Source organism: Elaeis guineensis, chromosome 10 (assembly GCF_000442705.2).
Source record: "Elaeis guineensis isolate ETL-2024a chromosome 10, EG11, whole genome shotgun sequence".
NCBI classification, from domain to species: Eukaryota; Viridiplantae; Streptophyta; class Magnoliopsida; order Arecales; family Arecaceae; genus Elaeis; species Elaeis guineensis.
Genome location: NC_026002.2, coordinates 15,319,392 through 15,346,842, shown reverse-complemented (window position 1 = coordinate 15,346,842; position 27,451 = coordinate 15,319,392). Strand labels below are relative to the sequence as shown.

At 47.2% G+C, this 27,451-nt stretch overlaps 1 protein-coding gene across 1 annotated transcript; it reads right to left on the bottom strand.

The window, feature by feature from the left end:
• Window positions 1-542: 542 nt before the first annotated feature.
• On the bottom strand, window positions 543-27,451 carry LOC105036598 (replication factor C subunit 3). Its single transcript, XM_073244709.1, has 12 exons — window positions 27,166-27,451; window positions 26,964-27,074; window positions 26,827-26,859; window positions 26,183-26,351; window positions 23,969-24,150; window positions 21,335-21,471; window positions 21,109-21,207; window positions 18,821-18,890; window positions 18,669-18,743; window positions 2,035-2,080; window positions 855-943; window positions 543-756 (listed from the first exon to the last, which is right to left on the bottom strand). The coding sequence occupies exons 1-11, from the start codon at window positions 27,442-27,444 to the stop codon at window positions 885-887; spliced, it is 1,260 nt and encodes a 419-aa protein (XP_073100810.1). The 5' UTR covers window positions 27,445-27,451; the 3' UTR covers window positions 543-756; window positions 855-884.

The window sequence follows — 27,451 nt, the reverse complement described above, 5'->3', positions numbered from 1 at the left end:
CCACTATGAAATATCCCCAATGCCTTCGTCAATAAAGCAGATGCCTGTAAGGCAGACCGCATATCTCATATCAAAATTCTAAATCCCATAGAATAAAATCATTTTCATTTTTTTTTTATGAAACAAGATACACCACCATCCCTCTCTGTGAGTCTCAAAATGTCCTGCTCGGAACACTGACATGCTAGCAATCTCAACACATGAGATGGTACCCAATCATAATGTTTCACGGAACAACCCATTGGAATCTAAATTCTCACCTTAAACCGCAATAGTGAATGGATGGCCTTTATCATCGATCTGTAGGTCCCCGACCAAGTCATCCATTAATTGAGCGATTTCAGGCCCGTAGGTCCCAGACCAAGTCATCCATTATTTGAGGTAAGAAAACATTGACGCAAGCCTAAACCAATATTTCAAATGGATCACATATCAGACCCAAACCTGACCAATGCCTCTAAGATGGGACGAACTGGTCCTAGGTCGGAACCAGACTAATCATATTTGCAGCCCTGGGCCTACATAGCTTTGCTGCCAGGCACTTGGAAAAGAACTTAGATATTTTTCATAACTCCCCCTCGTGATATGGCAGACAAGGTCCCTTCTTAAATCTTTGGGATACAAGGTTTGGATCCGCTAGATTAATACAATTCACAGGTTTTTCCACCATATTAGAAAGAAAATAAATAAAGGGATCGAGCTAAACGTCAGCTGCATGATGACGATTGAAACATGAAGTCCTCCCAATGTCAAAAACTGCAAGCACAAAGAAACAGGGATGAAAGCCAAGATAATCCACGACAATGGCATCAAGAATCAGTAATCTTAACACAATGAAGGTATCATGTATGAACCTTTTAGTGGGTTACCCTGCTCGGGATCATTCAGGAAAATGTTGCAATGAGGAACCCCTTGTAGATGCTCATGAACTTAGCCACGAATGCTGTGGAAGACATTGTTGGAGAGATGGAAACAGTAGAAAGTTACAGATGGGTCTAAAAGTATATGATATATTCACATGCACATAGTGTAGCCCAAAAATCAGGGAATGACACAGCAGAAGCAAAAGCATGACAGCAATGGCATCACCAAAATCCAAAAAACAAAACATAATGTACATGCTTGCATATACAACTCCCAGTTTGGGAGGAAAAAAAAAAAAAGAAGAGCACTTTGATCCAATAAACTGTCATCATGATTCCAAAATAATGTATAAACAATGAAGAAATCAACTTTGTTCATCCAGAATTAGATCTGCAGTGACTGGCCAGTGGCTTTAGGCATCGGAATATAGTGAAGCAATTTCTTATATACCAAAAGACAACTTCCTGGGATTTTATCAATCTGTCTATCCTGTTCCTTGGACCTTAAAGCCACCTTCCAATAGATTATATTGGGCTCATCACTAATAATCCTGTTTGCTAATTGGATCTCTAGTTCCTGAGAGGATTTCTCAAAAGTGGCATATAATGTTTACCTAATACAGCTTGCAAATAAACTGATTATGTGCATGGTGACTAGGATTCTTGTTTCCAGTTTTGATAATTTCAAGAATAGTGTTTCTATGTTAAAAATTGTTTATTAACTACAATGTCCTGGCATAGAGAACCAACTTGCAAACGGGTAAGGTGCAGCTGCAAGAAATGAGCACAACTCCATAATGACATAACTCTACTAGAGTAAATGATAATCTGAGGAAGTAATTCTGTATTCGATAAAATTAGCGAGCTTCAGAAAGCGTGTATTCTCTGCCTATACTGGGGTACTTGACATCTCATGGCTGCAAAGAAAGAGCATTCTCTTGTCATACCATTCATGTCACTATTTAGCACTTGATAGTCTATGAAAAATGCACAGCCTCAAGAGGATATAAACTCATTGCTCTATGAAGACCACCTCCTCCAGCCATTTTATCAAAGTGACAGCAAAACACAATCCAGCTAAGTCTGTAGAGCTTATAAAATAGAAAACAGAACAAAGATACAGATGAAAACAATTATGATGAATGCCTGCAAAAAAGGATAACAAAGGTACCTTCTATGTGGAATATGGCCTTCTGCCCAAGACGCATCCTGTGCTCCTGCAAAAAGCATATAATAAGGTAGAGGAAGCTTGATGATGGACAAAAGAACACAGTGACCAAAGTATTAATGAAATTGATGTGGCATAAGAATGGGATCACAATTTTGGATATGCTTAAATCTTCCACCATGCTGTTCAGAAACAAATGGAAGATACTTTCATCTTGTTGCTAGGATAATGGGAAAGACAATTTTAAGGCTTCATGAAATATAGCTAGGTCAGTATAGAATTTAGATCAAAGATGATGACATGATGGAGCAAAGTGCTTGTTATGGGTCTTTTTGATAAAACTTTTAGGCTAAACTTTGGGCTCCTCACCTAAAATATGATAAGATGAACATGAAGGATCATACCCACAAAAAAGAAAAAGTGAATATAAAAACTGGAAATAAGATATCCAAAGCTTTATCACTCATCGTGTTTTTCACTCTAATTATATCAGATTGGTATTAGAGCTTCGATCCTCTAATTAGCAGGAGCCTAGTTTGACTAGTGAGCAGTACAACCAAATGAAAGCAATTATCAATGCTCGAAGTACATTGAAGGGGAAAAGCGAGTGTTGGGTATAAAATACCCACAGCCGAAGTCCTCAGCAGAATCAACCGCAAGTAGACTCCGCCCGAACTCCTACGGGAGCCGGACTCCGTCCTCAACATCAGCTGCCGGTAAGCCTTGTCCGGACTCCTACGAGAGCCGGACTTCGCCTTTAACTTTAATTGCAGGAAGACTCCACCCGGACTCCTACGGGAGCCGGACTTCGTCCTCGACTCCAACGGCTGCAGACAGACTCCGTCCGGACTCCTACGGGAGCCGGATTCCGCCAACAACTTCAACCGCAAGTAGACTCCGCCCGGACTCCTACGGGAGCCGGGCTCCATCCTCAACATCAGCTGCCGGTAAGCCTTGTCCGGACTCCTACGGGAGCCGGACTTCGCCTTTAACTTTAATTGCAGGAAGACTCCGCCCGGACTCCTAAGGGAGCCGGGCTTCGTCCTCGACTCCAACGGCTGCAGACAGACTTCGTCCGGACTCCTACGGGAGCCGGACTCCGCCAACAACTTCAACCGCAAGCAGACTCCGCCCGGACTCCTACGGGAGCCGGGCTCCGTCCTCCACATCAGCTGCCGGTAAGCCTTGTCCGGACTCCTACGGGAGCCGGACTTCGTCTTTAACTTTAATTGCAGGAAGACTCCGCCCGGACTCTTACGGGAGCCGGGCTTCGTCCTCGACTCCAACGGCTGCAGACAGACTTCGTCCGGACTCCTACAGGAGCCGGACTCCGCCTTTAACTTTAATTGCAGGAAGACTCCGCCCGGACTCCTACGGGAGCCGGACTTCGTCCTCGACTCCAACGGCTGCAGACAGACTCCGTCCGGACTCCTACGGGAGCCGGACTCCGCCAACAACTTCAACCGCAAGTAGACTCCGCCCGGACTCCTACGGGAGCCGGGCTCCGTCCTCAACATCAGCTGCCGGTAAGCCTTGTCCGGACTCCTACGGGAGCCGGACTTCGCCTTTAACTTTAATTGCAGGAAGACTCCGCCCGGACTCTTACGGGAGCCGGGCTTCGTCCTCGACTCCAACGGCTGCAGACAGACTTCGTCCGGACTCCTACGGGAGCCGGACTTCGCCTTTAACTTTAATTGCAGGAAGACTCCGCCCGGACTTCTACGGGAGCCGGGCTTCGTCCTCGACTCCAACGGCTGCAGACAGACTCTGTCCGGACTCCTACGGGAGCCGGACTCCGCCAACAACTTCAACCGCAAGTAAACTCCGTCCGGACTCCTACGGGAGCCGGGCTCCGTCCTCAACATCAGCTGCCGGTAAGCCTTGTCCGGACTCCTACGGGAGCCGGACTTCGCCTTTAATTTTAATTGCAGGAAGACTCCGCCCGGACTCCTACGGGAGCCGGGCTTCGTCCTCGACTCCAACGGCTGCAGACAGACTTCGTCCGGACTCCTACGGGAGCCGGACTCCGCCAACAACTTCAACAGCAAGCAGACTCCGCCCGGACTCCTACGGGAGCCGGGCTCCGTCCTCAACATCAGCTGCCGGTAAGCCTTGTCCGGACTCCTACGGGAGCCGGACTTCGCCTTTAACTTTAATTGCAGGAAGACTCCGCCCGGACTCTTACGGGAGCCGAACTTCGTCCTTGACTCCAACGGCTGCAGACAGACTTCGTCCGGACTCCTACGGGAGCCGGACTTCGCCTTTAACTTTAATTGCAGGAAGACTCCGCCCGGACTCTTACGGGAGCCGGGCTTCGTCCTCGACTCCAACGGCTGCAGACATACTTCGTCCGGACTCCTACGGGAGCCGGACTCCGCCAACAACTTCAACCGCAAGTAGACTCCGCCCGGACTCCTACGGGAGCCGGGCTCCGTCCTCAACATCAGCTGCCGGTAAGCCTTGTCCGGACTCCTACAGGAGCCGGACTTCGCCTTTAACTTTAATTGCAGGAAGACTCCGCCCGGACTCCTACGGGAGCTGGGCTTCGTCCTCAACTCCAATGGCTGCAGACAGACTCCGTCCGGACTCCTATGGGAGCCGGACTCCGCCAACAACTTCAACCGCAAGTAGACTCCGCCCGGACTCCTACGGGAGCCGGGCTCCGTCCTCAACATCAGCTGCCGGTAAGCCTTGTCCGGACTCCTACGGGAGCCGAACTTCGCCTTTAACTTTAACTGCAAGTAGACTTCGTCCGGACTCCTACGGAAGCCAGACTCCGTCTTCTATTCTGACTGAAGACCTCGCCCAAACTCCTACGGATACCGGACCTCGCTACCGACTCCAACCGAACTTCGACCGACAAGTCTGGACCCCCTGGCAGGCCACAGTAACGGACAACACTGCTCCACTCCCTGCGGCGGACTCTACGCAGCTCCATCACTCCCTGACAGGCCACAGTAACGGTCACGGCACTACTCCACTCCCTACGACGGGTCTCGCGCAGCTCCACTACTCCCTGGCAGGCCACAATAACGGCCACGATCCTGCTCCACTTCCTGCGACGGATACCGCGCGATTCTCCCATCCGCTGGCAAATCGCGACAACAGACGCCGCCCCACTCCCCGCGGCAGACTCCACGTGGCACACCCCGGTGATAGCCACGGGTCCACTCCACTACTCTTCGCAGCAAACTCCACCTGACCCAGGGCAGCCCACTGCCAGACGGTTACGGACGTCGCTATCAGGCTACTGCCCCCTCCGCCTATAAAAGGGGGCTCCAGATACGTTATTCTATAAGCTTTCATCTTTCGTCTAAAAACTCTGCTAAATTCTCCGTTCGGCACTCCATTCTTGTTGAGGCAAAGAACTGACTTGAGCGTCGGAGGGTCTTGCCGGAGCAACCCCACCTCCGGTTTAGACTTCCTTTACAGGTCCCGCGGCGATCGCGACTTCCCCGACTCCAGCTTCTCCGGCGCAAGCGGATTTTTGCACCAACAGGATTGGCGCTAGAGGAAGGGCTGTGTCTTCGCAGTACCCTTGTTCTTAAAGGAGCGCTCAGCGGATCCACATCCGATCGTCTCCTCCGACACCCACTCCTTGTTTCCCCCCACGGGATCCATACTTGATGCCTCCTCGCAAGGCGTCCACGCGACGGTCCACGGCCTCCGCGGCCAGATCCCAGGCTCCGGCCTCCCCTCCTGTTTCTCAACCTCCTCCTCCTCCTCCGACGGCGGCGGTCGGCGCGGAGCAGTTTGACCTGCTGGCGCAGCAGGTCAGAGGCCTCACCGAGGCTGTGCAAGCTATGCAGCAGCAGCAGCCGCAGGCATCGGTACGCCCGGAAAGGGCGTCCCCGGAACACCAGAATCCGACGGCGGGGCGGGCCACCTGGGCCAGCCGCCCCGTCCTTCCTGGGAAAACGAACCCGAGGGTAGAGAGCCCTCAATCGGACCACGACTCCACCCTGGAAGATCCCTGCCCCCGTTCTGCCAGAGGACCCTCGAGACTCGAAGTCGAGAGGATTTCCTGGACCGGAGACTCCAGGAGATGAACCGGCGGATCGAAGAACTCCGCCATGCGCCCCCCGCTTATGGTGAGGATATTTGTACTGACCTTCCCTTCTCCCAAATGATCATGCAGGAACCAATCCCGCCAAACTTCAAGCTTCCCCAGTTCGAAAGCTACGACGGGACTTCGGACCCGGTTGATCATCTGGAGGCCTTCCGGACGATGATGCTGCTTCATGGTGCTCCTGATGCCATCTTATGCCGGGCCTTCCCGTCCACCTTGAAGGGAGCAGCGAGGAACTGGTACTCGGCTTTGAAACCGGGTACCATCTTTTCCTTCGATCAAATGAGCCACCAATTTGTGGCCCATTTTGTCAGCAGCCGGCGCCCCCGGAAGGGTTCGGAATCCCTCATCAACATCAAGCAAAGGGAAGGGGAGTCCATTCGGGCCTACATCAACCGCTTCAACATCGCAGCGTTGGAGGTCCGGAACTTGGACCAATCAGTCGCAATGGCCGCCCTGAAGGGTGGCCTTCAGAAGAATGATCTTTTGTTCTCCCTGGAGAAGAAGTATCCCAGGGATTTTGCTGATTTGCTGGCCCGGGCCGAAGGGTACGCCCGAGCGGAAGAAGCCTTCAAAATGAAGGATGAAGAGACGGCGAGGGAGCGGCAAGCGGGAGACTCGAGTAAGCCCGCAATTGAAAAAAGGCCAAAGGAAGTCCGGCTGCGTTCTCGATCCCCTCCTGGCCATAAGCGCGCCCATACTCCACCCCGGACGCGCAAGCAAGAAGCCCGGATCGCGGGGTTCGGCGGGGTTCCCCACCAGGGAGATTCCGCAACTACGCCCCCCTCAACGCCTCGAAGGCCCAGGTATTGATGGAGGTCAGGGAGCAGCTCCCTAGGCCGGAGAGGATGCGCACACACCCCGGAAGCGCAACCCCAACAAGTTCTGCCTCTACCATCGCGACCACAGCCACGACACAGAGGAATGCATCCAGCTCCGGGATGAGATCGAGGAGCTCATTCGGCGAGGTCGACTCGACAGGTTCATCCGACGCAGGCCTGAGGGTAGAGGAGATCGGCCAAGGGCCCTTCCGCAGCCTGAGCCGCCAAGAAGGGAGGAGCAACTCGGGGACCGGCCTCCCATCGGGACCATCGACTCCATCACCGGAGGACCTCAAGGAGGAGCGGACCACCCGCGACCGTGGAACTCGGAAAATCTGTAAATGTATCACTTACGATTTCACCTTGAATCTAAATTTCTTTCTACTTGACGTACTCTTCCCATCTGGCGTGGATTTATTACGACTGGATATGACCCCTCCAAACGCTTGGAGCAAAGTTATGTTAGGAACGGGGGAGAACCCCGTCCTAACATACCTAAAATGAAAGTCCGACTATCTCAAAATCGGATTGGGGGAGAGGCCTTACAACGCCCTAATGTGCCCCCACAGCCATGTCAGGAACAGGAGGAGAACCTCGTCCTGACATGAGCAAAGTCAAAGGCCCGGTTCTTTTAGACCGGATGGGGGGAGAGGCCTTACAACGCCCTAATGTGCCCCCACAGCCATGTCAGGAACAGGAGGAGAACCTCGTCCTGACATGAGCAAAGTCAAAGGCCCGATTCTTTTAGACCGGATGGGGGGAGAGGCCTTACAACGCCCTAACCCCCACAGCCATGTCAGGAACAGGAGGAGAACCTCGTCCTGACATGAGCAAAGTCAAAGGCCCGGTTCTTTTAGACCGGATGGGGGGAGAGGCCTTACAGCGCCCTAATATGCCCCCACAGCCATGTCAGGAACAGGAGGAGAACCTCGTCCTGACATGAGCAAAGTCGAAGGCCCGGTTCTTTTAGACCGGATGGGGGGAGAGGCCTTACAGCGCCCTAACGCACCCCCACAGCCAAGTCGGAAACGGGAGGAGAACCTCGCCCTGACTCGAGCAAAGTGGAAGGCCCAGACTCCTACGGGAGCCGGGCTCCGTCCACAATGCCAAGAAAGACTTCACCCGGACTCCTACGGGAGCCAGGCTCCATCCACAACGCCAAGAAAGACTTCATCCGGACTCCTACGGGAGCCGGGCTCCGTCCACAACGCCAAGGAAGACTTCACCCGGACTCCTACGGGAGCCGGGCTCCGTCCACAACGCCAAGGAAGACTCCACCCGGACTCCAGACTCTACCCGGACTCCTACGAGAGCCGGGCTCCACCCGCGACTTCTGCAGCAAGGGCTGATGGTGACGAAACCCAGCCGCCCAACAAGATCGGATGAAAGGAAAAAGCCCCTCAGCGGTACCTCCTCGCTTCTATGCAACCCCGCGAAAAGCGAGGGGAGGGCCCTCACCTGAGAAGAGGAGGAAAATTAAAAAAAGACTTCGTCTCAACTGAAACGGGGGTTCCTACCGAACACCCCCGGCCTCTGAAAAGACTTTCGACACCGCTTAGGAAGACAACGACATCCCCGAAGTAGTGCGGAGCCCGGACGGTCAAGCTCGGGCTTGCGGCCGTGTACGACGAGAAAGGCGAGCTAACGCATCGACGACCGGGCACCTTCCCCCCCCAACGACATCAACATCAGACAGGTCAAACGACAAGAAAAGTTCGGCGAACAGCAATTTAGCGCAACGCGCGGACGAGGTAACACAAAACACCCTTTTCATTCCATTTCCGATATACACGCTACAAAGCCCGGAAGGCCAAGGAAAGAAAGGCAAAACGACAAAAAGGGAAGTAAATACATGAAAAGACAAAAAGAGCTCTAAGAGGGCCTGGCTCCCTCCGACCTAGAATTATCTACTCCATCCCTTAACCAGGACTGCCTTAGATTCTCAATTTCTTCTTCTAGCTCTCCCCTTTTCTGCAGTGCGTCCTGGAGCGCCCGACGAAGTTGCTGGCTCTCGACCTCCGCCTCTCGATGCCTCTTCCTCAAGACCTCGGATTCCGCCTCTGCGTCCGCGACGGCCCGCTGCTCGTACGCCAGTTGGATCTTCAGTTGTTGCAGCTCAGCTGTCTTTTCCCCGAGGGAGACAGAAATCCCCTCAACGGTGCCTCTTAGGGCTTGGAGCTCATTAGAATCTCGGGCGGAAGTAAGCTGCGCCCTGCTAGCCAGCTGCCTCTGGAGACGGATGACTTCGTCGGCCGCCGTCCTGAATCTCCCTTTATACTCTTCCACCTGCCTGCGCCAGCTAGCCCGATGCACGTCGTGGCTCACCTCGACGTCCTGAAGCTGCTGCTGAAGGTCGGAGACCTTCTTCGACCACTTCTGGTCACCGTCGACCCGGGCCAAGAGTCGGGACGAATTTCCTTCCAGCTGACCGATCTTCCCCTTCGCAGCTGACAGTTCCACCTTGAGGGCGCTGATCCTGGCGGCCTGGGCCCAAATTCGATCGCTGGCGCTCTTCTTGCATTCCTCGAGTTCCTTCGCGAAGTCCGCCTTCCTACAGCTATACTCCATGATCCCCTTCACGTGGAGATTCCGAAAGTGGGTGGCCTCAGCGGTGGCTTCAGAATGACCTTCTCCCAATCGGCGGAGCTCGCCTTCCATCTTCTTTAACTTCTTTGTCAGGTGAAGAACTTCCTTCTTCAGCCGCTGGATCGTCGATTTCAGCGGGACACCCAGGGGCAGGGGAGTGCTTCTGCAGGACACTGCCATCGGAAGGCAAAAACGTCAAAACACGACTCATTGCAGGGAGGAGAACAGAGAGAAGGAGGGGGGAGGAGAAGCCGTCCGCAACAAGAAATTCAACTTTATTGATTGGATGATTTTTGAAGACAAACAGAAAAGAAAAATTACGACGAAATAAAGGTACAAGATCGGAGGTCTCAGACCTCGGGGGCGGGGGTTGGAGAATTCGGCGTTCCCGGCAAGGGGGCTGCGACGGCAGTGGCGGCTGGCGAAGGACTGGTCTCGTCTTCAGACTCCTCGCCTAGGAAGCTGAGGTCAAGCTCTGAAAATTTTCTGGCCACCTTCTCTTGGCAGAGCTCGAACCCCTTTATGAACGCTTCCTGGCCGAATTGGACCTTCAGATCCCTCATCTCCGCGGAGGCCTTGAATTCCTCTATCGCAAGGGCTCTGGCCTCCGAGACCAGGGCCGGAGTTTGCTCGACCAAGTTGGCGACCTCGGCCTCCGCCTTCCTCGCCGATTCCTCCAAGATCTGCCTCTCCTCCTCCCGGGCTCGCTTCTCTCTTTCCAGGGCCTCCTGGAGGGCGGCTACTTCAGCCGTCTTTGCTTGGAGGCGAGCAACCTCGGCCTGACAGCGTTCCTCCACCTGGAGGATGTCCTCCTCGTGCGGCTCATCGCCTCGATATAGGCGAGGAGCTGGTGCCCAATCTGTAAGGACGGCTAGGAAATTAGAACAAAGGCCGAATAGCCGTGTAAATGAAGATCCGCTTACCTCAAGGAAGGACCCCAAAGAGTCCCAGGCCCGCTGCTCAGGATCGGCACGGTCGATCCTCTCAACGACGTCAGGCAGAATGCAGCCGTCGATCAGCCGCCTGATCAAGTCCCTATCGTTGAAGGGATTCTCCGACCCCTCTTCGGAGCAGAGGGACTCGTCCGCAGCAGTTCGGCGGCTACTCGCCCTGCGGGCCACCGATTTCCTTCTTCGCCCCACGGTGGGCTCCTCCGTGGAGCGGACCCCCGAAATGGGGCCCCAGTCGGCGGACTCCTCGAGGAGGCCCGGGGAGCCGTTGGCTCGACATCCGAGGGAATGTCGATGGCCGGAGCCACCTGGACGGGTGCAGCTAAGCTCGACTCCGCCCTGGCCCTCTTCGCCGATCCGGAGGTCGCAGCGCCCTTTCTCTTGTGGGCCCGAAGGCCCCTGGCTAGCATCCGCGCTGCTTCGGCGTCCATTCCTAAAAAAAAAAAAAAAAAAAGAGAAAAAGAGAGAGAAAAAAGGAAAGAAGAAAAAGAAGTAAACCAATCAGTCAAAGAGCAAAAAAAAAAAAAAAAAAAAAAAAAGAAGGGAGGAAACAGAGAGAGAGGAAGAAAGAGAAAGAAGAAAGGCGTGAAAAGAGAAGATAAGGTAAAAGATGAATACTCGCTGGATCCTGGAGACTCAGGCCAATGTTGAAAAGAAATTGCTCCCTCAGAAGATTGGGAAGGGAAGGAGCGGAGTAAGCTAGAAGCTTCCGGGCAGCCTGGAGGTCATCCTCCCCCAGGCAGGGGGCCCGGCGGACAGAATCCCTCAGAGAGCCCCAAGGGGACAGGCCCAGTCTCAAGGTCGGGCAGTGAACAAAGAGATATTTCCCCTTCCAATTGTGGATTGAAGAAGGAGCGCCTTTCAGCAACCCCTTCTTGCCGAACTGGAGGGAGAAATACCACCAGTCCTTCGCCGAAGGATGGCGTTTGAAAGTATAGAAGTGCCTAAACAGGGAGAGGGACGGTTGGACCTCGACTACGTGGCAAAGGGAGAGAAATCCTATCAAAAACCTAAAAGAATTCGGGGCCACGGAAGCCAAGGAGATGTCTAAGAAGCGGAAGAGGGCAACAACAAAGGAAGGAAGCGGAAGCCGGAGTCCGGCACGGAACGCTTCCTGGTACAGACAAAAACAACCAGACGGGGGGGTGCTGGCCTGGTCAGAAGGGCCAGGCAGCTCCAGGTCGTACTCCGGAGGAACTCCATACTGAACCCTTATCAGAAGGAGTTCCTCCGAGGTCAGGGAACATGGAATGGCGCCCGGTGCAAAAACCGAGCGGAGCCCAGCCCCAGACGCGGGTTCATCTACATAGCAGGGACCTGAGGGTTTGAGGCGGAAGAGCTCCCGGAACTGCAGGAGCGGAAGAGCCGGACGACATTTCGAGTAGTTTCGAAGGAGGGCTCTAAAGGTCCCTAAGAAGACGGACAGAATGGGGGACGAGAGGCCACAGGAAGCTAACTCGGAAGGATGCAAAAAAAATAACTACAGAGAAGAAGTCCCTAGCGGTGGAAAGAAGGTTGAAGGTGCTGGAACTAACCTATGTCGCTCTGAGAGACCCGAGGGACGAAGACAGAGACAATTTGGAAGACACCTACGGGCCGAGAAGATGCCCACTGAAACAGGGCTCTCGAAGAGAAGGCAGACACTGATAGAAACTCTGGGGTGGAATAGGGCACCTAAAGGTGGGAGGACGGGTTTAAATAGACCCTGAGATCCGGCGCCATAATGATCACGAATCCCCCCAAGCCAATCCACGACAGGCACGTGTCCCACTCCCCCCGGCAGGCGGCTAAAAGCGGCAGATGAATCAGCAGAGCCATTATGGCACCGTACCTGGGCCAGTGTACCGGCGAGAATTTCGAAGGGTCGCTTCGTATCGCCCCAATCCGAAAAGACTCCAGCACGCGCACATTTAATGCCAAAATATCTGGGGGCGGCAGTGCGCAGGATTCGAGGGGACGATTTCGGCTGTGCCCATCTCTCTCTGTACTTTCTTCGTTCGAAATTCAAACTCGAAAGTAGGGGAACTGGTGTTGGGTATAAAATACCCACAGCCGAAGTCCTCAGCAGAATCAACCGCAAGTAGACTCCGCCCGGACTCCTACGGGAGCCGGGCTCCGTCCTCAACATCAGCTGCCGGTAAGCCTTGTCCGGACTCCTACGAGAGCCGGACTTCGCCTTTAACTTTAATTGCAGGAAGACTCCGCCCGGACTCCTACGGGAGCCGGGCTTCGTCCTCGACTCCAACGGCTGCAGACAGACTCCGTCCGGACTCCTACGGGAGCCGGACTCCGCCAACAACTTCAACCGCAAGTAGACTCCGCCCGGACTCCTACGGGAGCCGGGCTCCGTCCTCAACATCAGCTACCGGTAAGCCTTGTCCGGACTCCTACGGGAGCCGGATTTCGCCTTTAACTTTAATTGCAAGAAGACTCCGCCCGGACTCCTACGGGAGCCGGGCTTCGTCCTCGACTCCAACGGCTGCAGACAGACTTCGTCCGGACTCCTACGGGAGTCGGACTCCGCCAACAACTTCAACCGCAAGCAGACTCCGCCCGGACTCCTACGGGAGCCGGGCTCCGTCCTCCACATCAGCTGCCGGTAAGCCTTGTCCGGACTCCTACGGGAGCCGGACTTCGCCTTTAACTTTAATTGCAGGAAGACTCCGTCCGGACTCTTACGGGAGCCGGGCTTCGTCCTCGACTCCAACGGCTGCAGACAGACTTCGTCCAGACTCCTACGGGAGCCGGACTCCGCCTTTAACTTTAATTGCAGGAAGACTCCGCTCGGACTCCTACGGGAGCCGGGCTTCATCCTCGACTCCAACGGCTGCAGACAGACTTTGTCCGGACTCCTACGGAAGCCAGACTCTGCCAACAACTTCAACCGCAAGTAGACTCCGCCCGGACTCCTACGGGAGCCGGGCTCCGTCCTCAACATCAGCTGCCGGTAAGCCTTGTCCGGACTCCTACGGGAGCCGGACTTCGCCTTTAACTTTAATTGCAGGAAGACTCCGCCCGGACTCTTACGGGAGCCGGGCTTCGTCCTCGACTCCAACGGCTGCAGACAGACTTCGTCCGGACTCCGCCTTTAACTTTAATTGCAGGAAGACTCCGCCCGGACTCCTACGGGAGCCGGGCTTCGTCCTCGACTCCAACGGCTGCAAACAGACTCTGTCCGGACTCCTACGGGAGCCGGACTCCGCCAACAACTTCAACCGCAAGTAGACTCCGCCCGGACTCCTACGGGAGCCGGGCTCCGTCCTCAACATCAGCTGCCGGTAAGCCTTGTCCGGACTCCTACGGGAGCCGGACTTCGCCTTTAACTTTAATTGCAGGAAGACTCCGTCCGGACTCCTACGGGAGCCGGGCTTCGTCCTCGACTCCAACGACTGCAGACAGACTTCGTCCGGACTCCTACGGGAGCCGGACTCCGCCAACAACTTCAACAGCAAGCAGACTCCGCCCGGACTCCTATGGGAGCCGGGCTCCGTCCTCAACATCAGCTGCCGGTATGCCTTGTCCGGACTCCTACGGGAGCCGGACTTCACCTTTAACTTTAATTGCAGGAAGACTCCGCCCGGACTCTTACGGAAGCCGGGCTTCGTCCTCGACTCCAACGGCTGCAGACAGACTTCGTCCGGACTCCTACGGGAGCCGAACTTCACCTTTAACTTTAATTGCAGGAAGACTCCGCCCGGACTCTTACGGGAGCCGGGCTTCGTCCTCGACTCCAACGGCTGCAGACAGACTTCGTCCGGACTCCTACGGGAGCCGGACTCCGCCAACAACTTCAACCGCAAGTAGACTCCGCCCGGACTCCTACGAGAGCCGGGCTCCGTCCTCAACATCAGCTGCCGGTAAGCCTTGTCCGGACTCCTACGGGAGCCGGACTTCGCCTTTAACTTTAATTGCAGGAAGACTCCGCCCGGACTCCTACGGGAGCCGGGCTTCGTCCTCGACTCCAATGGCTGCAGACAGACTCCGTCCGGACTCCTACGGGAGCCGGACTCCGCCAACAACTTCAACCGCAAGTAGACTCCGCCCGGACTCTTACGGGAGCCGGGCTCCGTCCTCAACATCAGCTACCGGTAAGCCTTGTCCGGACTCCTACGGGAGCCGGACTTCGCCTTTAACTTTAACTGCAAGTAGACTTCGTCCGGACTCTTACAGAAGCCAGACTCCGTCTTCTATTCCGACTGAAGACCTCGCCCAAACTCCTACGGATACTGGACCTCGCTACCGACTCCAACCGAACTTCGACCGACAAGTCTGGACCCCCTGGCAGGCCACAGTAACGGACAACACTGCTCCACTCCCTGCGGCGGACTCTACGCAGCTCCATCACTCTCTGACAGGCCGCAGTAACGGTCACGGCACTACTCCACTCCCTACGACGGGTCTCGCGCAGCTCCACTACTCCCTGACAGGCCACAATAACGGCCACGATCCTGCTCCACTTCCTGCGATGGATACCGCGCGATTCTTCCATCCGCTGGCAAATCGCGACAACAGACGCCGCCCCACTCCCCGCGGCAGACTCCACGTGGCACACCCCGGTGATAGCCACGGATCCACTCCACTACTCTTCGCAGCAAACTCCGCCTGACCCAGGGCAGCCCACTGCCAGACGGTTACGGACGTCGCTATCAGGCTACTGCCCCCTCCGCCTATAAAAGGGAGGCTCCAGATACGTTATTCTATAAGCTTTCATCTTCGTCTAAAAACTCTACTAAATTCTCCGTTCGAGCACTCCATTCTTGTTGAGGCAGAGAACTGACTTGAGCGTCGGAGGGTCTTGCCGGAGCAACCCCACCTCCGGTTTAGACTTCCTTTGCAGATCCCGGCGGCGACCGCGACTTTCCCGACTCCAGCTTCTCCGCGCAAACGGATTTTTGCACCAACAGCGAGGATGACCGCTCTTCTACCTCCACAAATGATGATTTGAATTTTGAAAGGATGCCTCACTCAACTAGAGAAGACTTCCCAACTCAACCAGCTCATGTCTTGACAGGTGCCTTCAAGGCTTCAGCTCATGCATAAGCAACTCTTATTGTGAAGCCATCCCCAATACCTGGAGATGAAGATAAAATGTCAACTAGAGGATACGCAGAAACACCATCCTCATCAAACCTTCCAGGTCAAAGCTCGAATCAAGATTCCTACATATGATAAAGCTGTCAATGCGGCGAAGCTAGACAACTGGTTAAACCAATTAAAGGCTTATTTCACTATCTATGAAGATATTGATGTCTAGAAGATTGCCTTTGGCAATGTAAAGCTTTCCAGCCATGCCCTTACCTAACGTAACCCTTATATGCGAAACAATGATATTTTTGATCTTACATAGAAGAATTTAAAAATATAATTAAAAAGCAATTCTACCCAATCGACCATGAAGAAGCTTGGGTCAAGCGCAACACTTTTGATAGAAGTACAATCAATCTATCTAGGACCACCACCAAGTTGCATAAACAAGCTCTCTCTAGGGATCTCCATCAACAATCATATGACTTAGTGAAATACATTACAAGTCTTAACGAGAATATAAGGAGCTGAAGCTCTTCAAAATTGAAGACATTAGTGAAGCTAAGATGAAGACCATGGGAATCAAAAAGAAGGATAGACCGAGGGAAGGCAGGAAAGGCCACAAAACAAAGAAACAAGACAAAAATGGCAGCAAAATGGACCAGAAGGGGAAGCAAAACAACAAGCAAGTCACTACAACTCAGAAAAAAGGACAACATATGAAGGAGGACTATTGAAAGCTTCCACCGGAGTTAGGATGTCCATATCTCTGAGATTGAGATGCATCTGTTGGTAACAGTGAGACTGTGAGAGTATCTATTCATGAAAGATGAGAGGGAGTTCATGAGTCACACCGTCACACCAGTAAGACACAAGGGATAATTGACCTTCTAACTGCCGCACAGGCGAAGATACCAATTAATGCTTTCAAGAAATCATTTTTGCTAATGCTGAAAGACACTAATATCACTCAAGAGAGACTGAATCCCCTAACATAGGTCTTGAATTCCAATCAGAAGGTCAGAAGAGCCGTTAAGCATGAGATCCAGCTAGTTGGAGATGTGCCTTTACCCAACATGGGCCTTTACTGCAACTTAAGCATAGAGAATAAATAATTTAGAAGGCAGATCAGTGAGCTTCTAGAACAAGGCATGATCAAACAGAGCAGTCCATCATGCATGTTGCCTATGGTTTTAGTACCAACGAAAGATGATGGTTGGCAGATGTGCATGACTACTGTACCCTGAAGAAGATCATCATTAAGAATCGAAACCCTCTACCCCAAGCAGATCAGTTGGATCAACTCAAACATGCACACAACTTTACCAAGATGGACTTGAATCTGGCTATTATTAAGTTCGAGTTCATGCAAAGGACATTTAGAGAACAATTTTTAAGATAGGGAAGGGCTTATTTGAGTGGCTAATGATGTCGCTTAGCTTGTGCAATACCCCTATCACCTTTATGCGGCTAATGAATGAGATGCTGCGACCCTTCATTGAAAACTCTGTGATAGTGTACCTAGATGATATCTGAGTCTGAAACAACACATGGGAAGACCACGTCAAACACATCACACAGGTTTTGTAGGTGTTATAGGAAAACCAGCTGAAACTGAAGCCTAACCTCAAGAAGAGTGAGATAGTAAACCAATCCTTGGCAAGGTTTGCCGTAAAGATCAATACCGTATGATACTAGGCATATTGTATTGTATCGGCACTCGAGATGCCTTACCATCCCATACCATACCATACCATACACTAACATTGTAATAGGATGGTACCCATACGAGATCCAATATTGAAATGGCAAACCTTGATGCTTGCTGTTCCTAGACTTTGTGGTTGGCAATGGCGAGCTAAAGAATGATCCAGAAAATGTTACAATGATCAAAAATTGGCCTAGGTCCAAAACACTAACGGAGGTGCGAAACCTTATGGGTGCATGCCAAAATTTCATCAAATACTTCTCAGTGATAGTAGCACCCTTACATGATCTAACAAAGACCAATTAGAAATTTGAGCGGTCTAAAAAGGATGAAGAGACCTTCCAACTTCTAAAGGAAAAGATCTATGAAGCACTTATCCTAGCATTACCAAATTTGACAAAGACCCTTTGAGATTGAGACCAATGCATCAGGGTATGCACTGGGAGCAGTATTCATGCAAAATGGGAGACTAGCAGCATACCTCTTGAAGATGCTTCATGGCACATAGTTCAATTTACATATGATAAGGAGCCGTATGAACTCCATCAGATGGTGAAGCATTGGCAACTTCGGTTCTTCCAGACACAATCCAAGTTGTAGCAAACTTGACACATAAAATGGATGTCTTACATGCAACAATTTCAATATGGTGATCAAGTATTGATTTGGTACATGGATTCAAGAGGCTCACACTTCAAAATGCAGGACACTTCTAGATCGAGAAGAATACTTAACATAAAGAGATGAGTACAAGCCCAAGATGCAACAAAACATGGCCCAATTTGTAAAGGGCTACAATTTGTGCAACATAACGGAGCCCTCCAATAGGAAGCTGGAATTGTACCCACCATTTCCAGTTCCCAGCAGTCCTTGGAAGAGTGTTTCAATGGATTTCTCAGGAGGATTAACAAGGACAAGACAGGGCCACTACTACTTGTTTATGATGGCTGATCGATTCAGCAAGATACCGTGCCTAATTCCTTGCAAGAAGATTATCACAAGCCACAACATACCATGTGTTGGTACATGCTTGTCTTAGTAGTATACTGACGTGATCCCCAACTAATATAGGCAAGGAGACTAGGTTTTAAGAATCAAAGGGTTAAAAATTTTGACTACAAAAAATGAACAAATTAATAAGGTTGACAAGCAAAAAGCATCCATTAAATATAAAAAACCCAAAGATTATATATATATATATATATATATATATAAATATATATATATATATATATATATAATATATATATATATATATATATATATATATATGTATATGTATTAAAATGATCATGGCAACTAGCCTTGTAATGGCCACTAGTTACAAACTAGTAAGACAAATTTTAAGGGAAACTTGCAAACCGACATCTGGCACTATGCACGTGGATGCAGCAACAAGCTCGCTCGATATGAATCAAATATTATTTTGTTGACCACAACCAACAAGGACAGGGTCTACATTGTTAAAACATACTCACATAGTATGCAGCCCAATGACATACTTCATGTTTCAATTCAGAGTCCAACTTTTTCAGTAATTCTGACAGTAACTTCTGCAAAGTCAAAACAAGTAAGAAAAATCACATAGGAAATTTATCAGAGAGAGAAATCTATAAACTTGTTCTTTTACCTTCAGAATGATTTCAGGAGGAATACAATTAACAAGTAGCTCATATATTTTTCCACGGACCAAAAATAACCTGGAAATATATAAAGAAAGAGAAAATTTTAGAGGCAGGTTCTCTAACTGCAGTCCACAAAAAAGCACAAACTTAGCAATGTATTCTATACAACTGCCACAACGATGTGAAACAATATGATGTAGAAGGAAGTCAAAAAACTTCCACTGGACTGAGATAACTGGAAAAAAAATAATACACCACCTTTACAGGAAATATTCTCACATCATGCAAAACTAATGTAAAATACACTTTCATTTTATCAGGGTATTTTCAGACTCAATTTCAGTCATGATCATTGTATAGTGAAATTACTTTGTTCTTCACATTACAATTTTTGTGTCAGATGCTAAAATTATTCAGAAATTTTTGTAAAATTTCATGTATCATGGACAATTGAATATGTTGGAACCATGTGCCTTTTCACCACCATACACAGCATGGCACAGAGTATGCTGTCTAAAGACATTATCAAAATCAGAATATGATACTTCTTTGAGAAGGATAAATCTGTAATTTGGAAAAGTTCCTGTGAAAGTTGAAACTTACTAGGATCAAAAGGATCAGAAGAGATAAATGAGGAAAAAAAAAGAAAAAGGAAGTTCACTGGAAAGGCAGAAGCCAGCAACTTATACATTCCCTGGATGAATTGAAATTAGACCCTCATGATGAAACTGACAATTTGACTTTGGGTTAGCATGTATAAGATGATAGTTGAAAGGACAATTAGACTCTACATTCAGCATAAAAGTCTTACAGTACTGTGAGATCAATTATGTTATCCATAGTTTTAACTGAGGAACTTATGCAAAACATTGCCAAAATAGGTCTACGAGATGCTATGGCAATGACCTAATTGAAAGTGACTATTTCATGACCTAAAGTATATTTAATCACACACGACTCAAGTAAGCATTATTTTTAGGATTAGCCAATTGTTCTATGAAATAGAGTATCAAAGAAATAGAACAAACAGACAATTCAAAAGAAAAGGAGAAAGAAAGAAGTCTGGTTTACAACAAACAGGCATAAAATTAACCTCATACAAGATAACTTTCTGTATATAAAAACGGTAAGTCCAGCAATTTGTATGGATTAGAATGTTGCATTAAGAGAGCTTTGAGGAAAAAAAAAGTTGAGTATAACAGGAATGAAAATACTAACACTGATATGTGGTAAAACAAGAAGGGGTTGATTGAGAAATGAGTATATTAGAGAACCTGTTGGAGTTGCCCAAGTTAAGGACAAAATGATGAGGATTTAATTAAGATGGTATGGACATGTACAATCAAAACCTGAGGGAGTTCCTATGTGAAGAGGTAGTTTAATTTATATTAAAGGATGTAGGAGGGGAATACGTAAGCTAACATGGATGGAGAAGTTTCAATGAATGAGGATTCATAAAGCTAACTCCAAATAATTGTGATAAGCCTTGATGGTTATGGTCATGGTTACGTTTTTCTAGGTCCCGAAGTGCCTTTGAAAGGGTTTAGATCATGTTCTTTCCACCTCTAGGATATGCTCCTTGCTGCTTCTCATCCTAATATGAATTCCTAATTCTTCCCTATCTCATACGGCATGTTGCAAAATTCTCAGGCCAGCTGAAGGTAGCTAGGCTAATGGAGTTGAAGTAGTTAATAGCATGAACTCGAGTCATTATATAGGCCAAGATGGCTTGCTTGGATTTTCAATTCCTCACCCTAAACCGACTCTATTTCCAATCTCAAACAACTTCAACAGCGCATTACTAATGACTTTAAATGCACCAAATACTTCAAAACATATTAGCAACACAAATGATGCTCCCCATGCCAAGTTTGCTTGGTACCTCCTTGTCACTAATGGAAATTGGACTCTAGGGCTAGTTATCACAAAACATCTGATATTTCCATTATCGTGTCTTCTTCTCTACTGCCTTCATTTCATGTTCCCCCTTCCCGCTAGCAATATGTCTCCACTCTAGTATAAACAACCAGCTGACACTTCCTCATGCTAGACATTCTTCTATAATACACTGTTAAAGACAAAACAATTAAGTCATGATGATGGGAAAGATTGTTTTAAAAAACAAAGCATGCAACCAGTTGATGAAAAAAGATTTAGCTGTAAACAAAAACCCTAAAAAAATCAACATATGTAGATATTCAGATTTCAAAAAGATGATTGGGGAAGCCCAAATTCTTCCCGTTCAAATTTTTTTCACTAAAATAGACCAATATAAGTCAAAGAAATGCCAGACCTCTTAGGACTCTGTTCCATAATAATATCAGAAGCTATTTCGGAAACATATTGTTCCCAGTCCATGGGCAGCACTGCTTGGTTCGCTGTGAATGGATACCTAAAGCCAAGACAAATTTATGCTAAAATGAGCAATTGCATAATATAAACTCAGGATGCAATCCTTGTTGATGTATATAAAATAAGGAATTATTAATAATTAACCGAAGATGTGATAGTGAATTTACTGCTGCACTCTACAGGTTTCCAAAGATAATATCGCCCTTCTCAAACTACGGTTTGACTGAGCTGCTATACGAGCTGCAAATCCAGGTGGGAGTTGTAGGTTCTCCTTCTTGCCAATAAATTCCAAAACTTTGATAATCTGAAACAAAGTAGGATGTCAGATCTTTGCAGAATATATGAAGCATTTAATAAGCGAATTCAACAGTTCCACATGACAAAACTAGAAGAAATATCATCACATAAACAGAAGAACAAATACTATTAAAGTTTTCACTGCATATGCACGAGGCAAAAGCTGGAATCTTAGAGACTGCAATCTCAGACTGCTTATGTCAAAAAAGAAGAGGTGTCTAAAAAGAAGAGTATGCTTGTTCGAGTCCTCTAACCTAGTTTCGGCACTACTTCACCTTTAAACCTAAAAGACTCGAAGGAAAAAAAATTCATATAGACATTTCTTGAACAAACTAGTCTAGTTTGACAGCTTTAGATAAGAGTAATAACATGGTATGGTCTTTGTAAAGTCAATCTGACTTCCCACAAAACTCTATATCTGAAAATTAATTTCTGGTCCGTAATTTTAGGATTTGTTCCTGCAATTTCCAAAAAAAAAGGGGGACCAAAACCACATCTGGAAGGCATCGGATCAGCCTCCAGTCAAGTATGATTGACTAAAAAATAATATAAAATAAAAGGAGAGATGTAGGAGAAATATCTTCCAGAGTTCTGAAAACCAACTTTCTGCACCATTTTTCTCTTTCTTGATATCTACGTATGCTGTAGGCACTTAGTCCACCTGAGTCATAAATGAGACAAAAGAAGGCCTTAAACACATTTGGTTTGAGAAGGAAAGGGAGTGGACAGCTGATTGCAACAACCACTCCCCTCATTTCTCCTCTTTTCTCTATTTTCCCCTTCTTTTCTCCTCTCTACTCTTCCTTGCTTTTCAGATTTCCAAAGAGATTACCAACCATGCCACTCTCCTCTGTGAGATGGGAATATGTGTCTATACACCATCCTCTCTTTCTCAAAAGTGGGTGGACCCACTAGATACTGTAATCAGCCCAAATTGCTAACGGTTAAATTATGCTTATTGAGATTAGTCATGAACCAAAATATATATAAAAGATGCCAGAAAGATATAATATTTCACCTATTTAACCAAAGAGGACCTGAAAACATGCAGGAAGCCCACTAAGAGTAATGACGCTCAAACTCCAACCCATAAATATTACATTAGATTTCTGCAGCACGATCTTTTCTCATGCTTATCAACTTCTCTTCTTCGTCACAATGTTCACCAAACACTCTCTCATGGCTAAAGCTCTCTCTCTCTCTCTCTCTCTCTCTCTCTCTCTCTCTCTAAGCATGGGGATGAGGGGATAGATTTAAACACCGTATATCAAGCTGCTCTGATGCTTAAAAAAGCAAGCAGATGATAATGCACTCACCAAGCATGGTTGCAGGATAAAATAAATGTCATTCTTAACTCAGAAATATTATATATATGGATTAACTGCAGCATTCAATGAAGATTTAACCCTGGTATGAAAGAAATGTTTGTGCTATAAATAATCTCCAACAGGACTTCTTGTTCAAAATCTAAGAAGCAGCAAACTGAGACTGCAATGTCCCTACTGAATAACTTCAGCTGAGACATCACTCCTTTACTGAAAGAAAAATGGACAAAGATTAAGGCCTAAAGCAAGATTTCGTAACCATTCAGTTTTACACTATTCATGGAAGATACCTAAGTAATTAGTAAGATACATCGCACATACATGAATTAATATTATTTATAACATGTACTGCCAACATTTTACAACAAGATGATGAGTTACCATTCAGCAATATGAATTAAAAATCTATAACTAAGTTTAATTCTCCAAAAGTAGGAACAGCAGACTTGTTTTTTTCCTGGAAACCTGAACCAAACTCCAAACATTCTAAAGCTGCATTCGGTCTAATGATACATATCACAGATAAGCTTTAAAATAGATTGCAAATGCAAGTCTTTAGTAATGAAAAGAAGTGGATGTCATATGTCTGGCATATAATCCGCAATACCAAACAAAACTAAAATATACAAAGAATTAAAATAGTCTAGTACTTTCTTCTTTGTTAAATAAATGAAATACTTTACCATCTTCATTATGAAACTTATTCCAGAACGTTATGTTAGATTTTTCAGATATAAAAACAGGAATCCTGCTATGAAGTGCAAGACCTTAGGGCACCTCACAGGGTTCAACAGCTATCAAGCATATAATGTGTCAATAGAAATAAACTAATAAATAAACCATTTCTCCAAACACTGGATCGGCAATCTAATATGTTGCTGCAACTTGTAACTATGAATGAAATCAATTGAAGCAATTAGATCTGTATGAAACAAATGATTAAATGGAGCCCCAATTTCCTAATGTCCTATCCAAAAACTCTGGGTATTGATACATTTCACTTTAATTTCACTGTAGTAAATTTAGCTTTGCTTGTTTTCCCCCAATTAGGAGAAGACATTACGATGTCAAATACTGACAGAAAACTTGTTGGAGAGGATAAAAATATGCTTGCAATATCATGCAGACAAGCAGTATAATACCGACAGCAAGATGCTAATTATAGAAACAAGAACCAACCTGTTCTTCAGTAGGTGCATTCACCCGTATGTTCAGACAGCGGGATCTAACAGCCTCAGTTACTTTTGAAGAGCTGTTGCAACATAAGATTAACCGGCACGATGCACTATATTTCTCCATTGTTCTCCGGAGAGAATGTTGAGCTTCTCTTGAGAGCTTGTCAACTTCATTCAGCACGAGCACTACATTACATGTAACCTTCTATCAGAAACACATTATTACTGAACAAATTTTGTCCTACAAATATGCACATCTCTGTTCCTCTTAATAACAAATTTCTTAATAACAATAACTCCTACAAGACCAATATTACTGAAGCACAAATTTCTGAGGGGAATGATTCTCTTTCTCTTTTTCTTTCTCCATTCCAAGTCGAGGTGCCCTAGCAGCTAAACCAACATGGACTTAGTAAAAGTTTCAAGCATTTTGGTCAGCTCCAAGTATTGGTGTTGACCAAGTTTGAGCAACATCTGGTCAGCTCCAAGTAGGGCAAGTCTCAAACTAAAATTGGATGAATTAAAATCAACCAAAATATTCAATCAATAAGGTCATGGAATTGGTTTAGGGCGTTATTCTTGCATGGATAAATGTCTAAAGGCCTTTTTTTTTTGGATGATCCAATATGGCGAATTTAAAGAATAATGTGCTACCACTTGTATGGGTTTGTGAGGCATTCGGCATGGTTCACAAATTTTGACTGGTGGAATCAAAGAAGACAATTTTGGTCATAACCTTAAAGGTTTGGACAGTAGATTAACAAGTGATTTCCATCCCAAAAATCAAGCTGACCAACAGCAAACTTGATATCAATCTTAGCAATGTTAAGTCTCTTATTTTCAATGGTTAGCAATGCTATAACAGAATTCTTCACATCTATTTCCATTCCTACTAGTAGGATGTCTTCCATTGATGTTGAAGACTTTGCCTTAACTGTTTTGATTTTTGACTATATATATGATGAAAAACCAAGGCTTACTTTATAGAAGGAACCAAATTCATTAATAAAGAAGCAAGGCCCAAAAAGTCCCCTTCAGCCACAAGAAATCAAACAGTTGAGGTAGTCTTAAGATAGGCAAATTCCTAGGACAACTGCTTCCAAACTACATGTTCATTGGCAGAAGAATTTACAAATTTACTGCTACTGAACTGAACATGCCTAAAGTTACCCTCACAAGAATCTAGGAAGCACAGATACAATACGGGACATGGGTACGGTATGATACGGATACAGAGATTTGACAAATTCTTAAAAATATAGCAGCCATTTTGCTATACAGATATGGGGTGCGGTATGATACAGATACGTATCCGACACTGGTACAACATCCATTTTGCCATATCCGTGCTTCCTAGACAAGAATCACTTTCTCAGATTTCAATTGAAAAGGATATTCTCTAAACTCCACAATCCTTTAAGATGGGAAAAGTGATCTTGTATGGTCCCACCACTAATCTAACTTTTACATATGTCTAAGAAAGAGCCACATATGGAGAGGTATCACTAAGAATCATATCATGAATTGCAGGAAATTGTTACTTAGAACCTCCTAAAGTCAGCATTCAAATTCAAGGAGATGGTTCACTATCTCGTGCATACATGGAGGAGAGAGAGGAAGTCATTTCAGGTTCAGATAACAGCAATCACCACAATAAACTTGGTTATAGCTTTCTCATCATAAATGGCCATTGAGGGTATTGTGCCCATTATGAACTCATCTTGTAACTGTGCTCTAGAATATACTTTTTTTTAAGGAGATTATACTACTGATATGTATGGAAAATTTACCAGCAGATAGGTTGGGTTCAGGTGCACTCATTAATGCCAAGCCCATGATGCTTGTGTCTGGGACCATAAGGCATAGAAAGAAGATATTTAAGCTGACTGGAGGCAAGTTTAGATTGCATGAACTCTGCCTACATCTGCCTTTGTAATTCTCGAACCATAGGCAGCCAACTATTTGTACTATCCATGAGTGGAGTACATGATTATTATTTCCACAACATGCCAATATTCTGGTACCAATAGCTTATTCGATTTCCATAGCTTTTGGCTTTAAGTTTTCATGCAGTTAAAAATGTATGTACACACTATACATAGCTTGAAAGGAAAAATGCAACATCTACAAGGGAATTATTGCAAAACCTCCCATCTATTAGATGGTAAGAGTAATAAGCGATCCATGTAACCAACCATCATGCCAAAAGAACAATTACCTTTGTATCCCTTTTTGCCTTTAGTATCTATAGGTCTGTTCCTTGCCATTTCCTTAATAATCTCCTGAACAATGTACCTATCTTGAAAGCCTGCATCACTGGGGTTCAGCTCCACGTGATGGGTGCTCGATAACATCGTCAACTCAAGTTCAATTTTCCGAGTTCCGGCCTGCAAGAAAAATTAAACTTCAGTCACAGTCACAAGAATCAAAGGATTTTCTAGGTCATTCAACATGTGAAGGGAATATGAAGCACTCCAAGTTCACATTCGTTCTCACCAATTGATAAAGAAGATTTACACAATGAATTGAGGAATTAAGCAAATGCCAAAGTCTCTATAAAGCTCATACGAAGAAGCTAGGTTATCGTTGACCTAACAAGTGGCCAGAATTACAAACAAAGGCGACCACGATTTTCAAACAAAAAGAAAAAAAAAAAAAGAAGAAGAAGAATTTTCGTGACTGCATATCAAGATCCGGACCTCTGAAGCTAGAAAATCAGTAAAGTCGATAACTTTCTGACAACTATTAATCGAAGAAAAATTCTCCAAGGTAAAGTCTGCTTTTTAAAAAAACAAAAAAAGACAGAGAAAGAAATCATGCATTGCGGCAGCATGGATTATAGCTAATTCTCAAGAAACTCACATCGATCTTCCACATCTTGTTCTCCAACTTCACCTGCCATGGAAATAAATCAAGGCACATCAATTAAGAACCACATTAAGTATCCAACTAGAAGAGAAGAGGCAGAAGGAGAATCACAAAGAGATTGAGAGGGAGACCTTCTCAGCTCCGGGGCCAAACATTTGCTTGAGCAAGGCCATGATTAGGGTTTTCTTGCCCGAACCTGGCGGCCCATAAAACAGAAGATGGGGGCAGTCCTGCTCCGAAATCTAATCAAAAGATTCAAAAAAGATATCAATAGACATCCAAAAGAAACCCTAGACCAAGATCCGATCTTGAAGGAGAGTTCGAGGGACTCACCAGCTTCTTGAGGTTTCCGGCGATCTCTTCGTGGACAATGACCTTGTCTAGGGTTCTTGGCCGGTACTTGTCCACCCACAGCATCTTAGGATGAGGGGGAGAGAGAGGAAAGAAGGCTCTGTGAAGAAGCAACTGGAGAGAGAGAGAAAGCGCGCGCGAGAGCAACAGAGGTGTGAGAAGTGGCGGGAAGGCCGGGAAGAACAGGGGAGATTTTACCAGGTGAAGGTGGGGGTTTAGTAGGGATGGCAACGGGTAGGGTACCTGCAAAATTTGCCCCATCCGTATC

Excerpts from the sequence above, each read along its gene's own strand:
- LOC105036598 (XM_073244709.1), bottom strand. The coding sequence starts at position 27,444 with ATGGGGCAAATTTTGCAGGTACCCTACCCGTTGCCATCCCTACTAAAC. Across the intron at positions 26,860-26,963 it reads TTGGCCCCGGAGCTGAGAAG|GTGAAGTTGGAGAACAAGAT; the intron begins GTCTCCCTCTCA and ends TTTCCATGGCAG. Across the intron at positions 21,208-21,334 it reads GAAACCTGTAGAGTGCAGCA|GTATCCATTCACAGCGAACC; the intron begins GTAAATTCACTA and ends TCTTGGCTTTAG.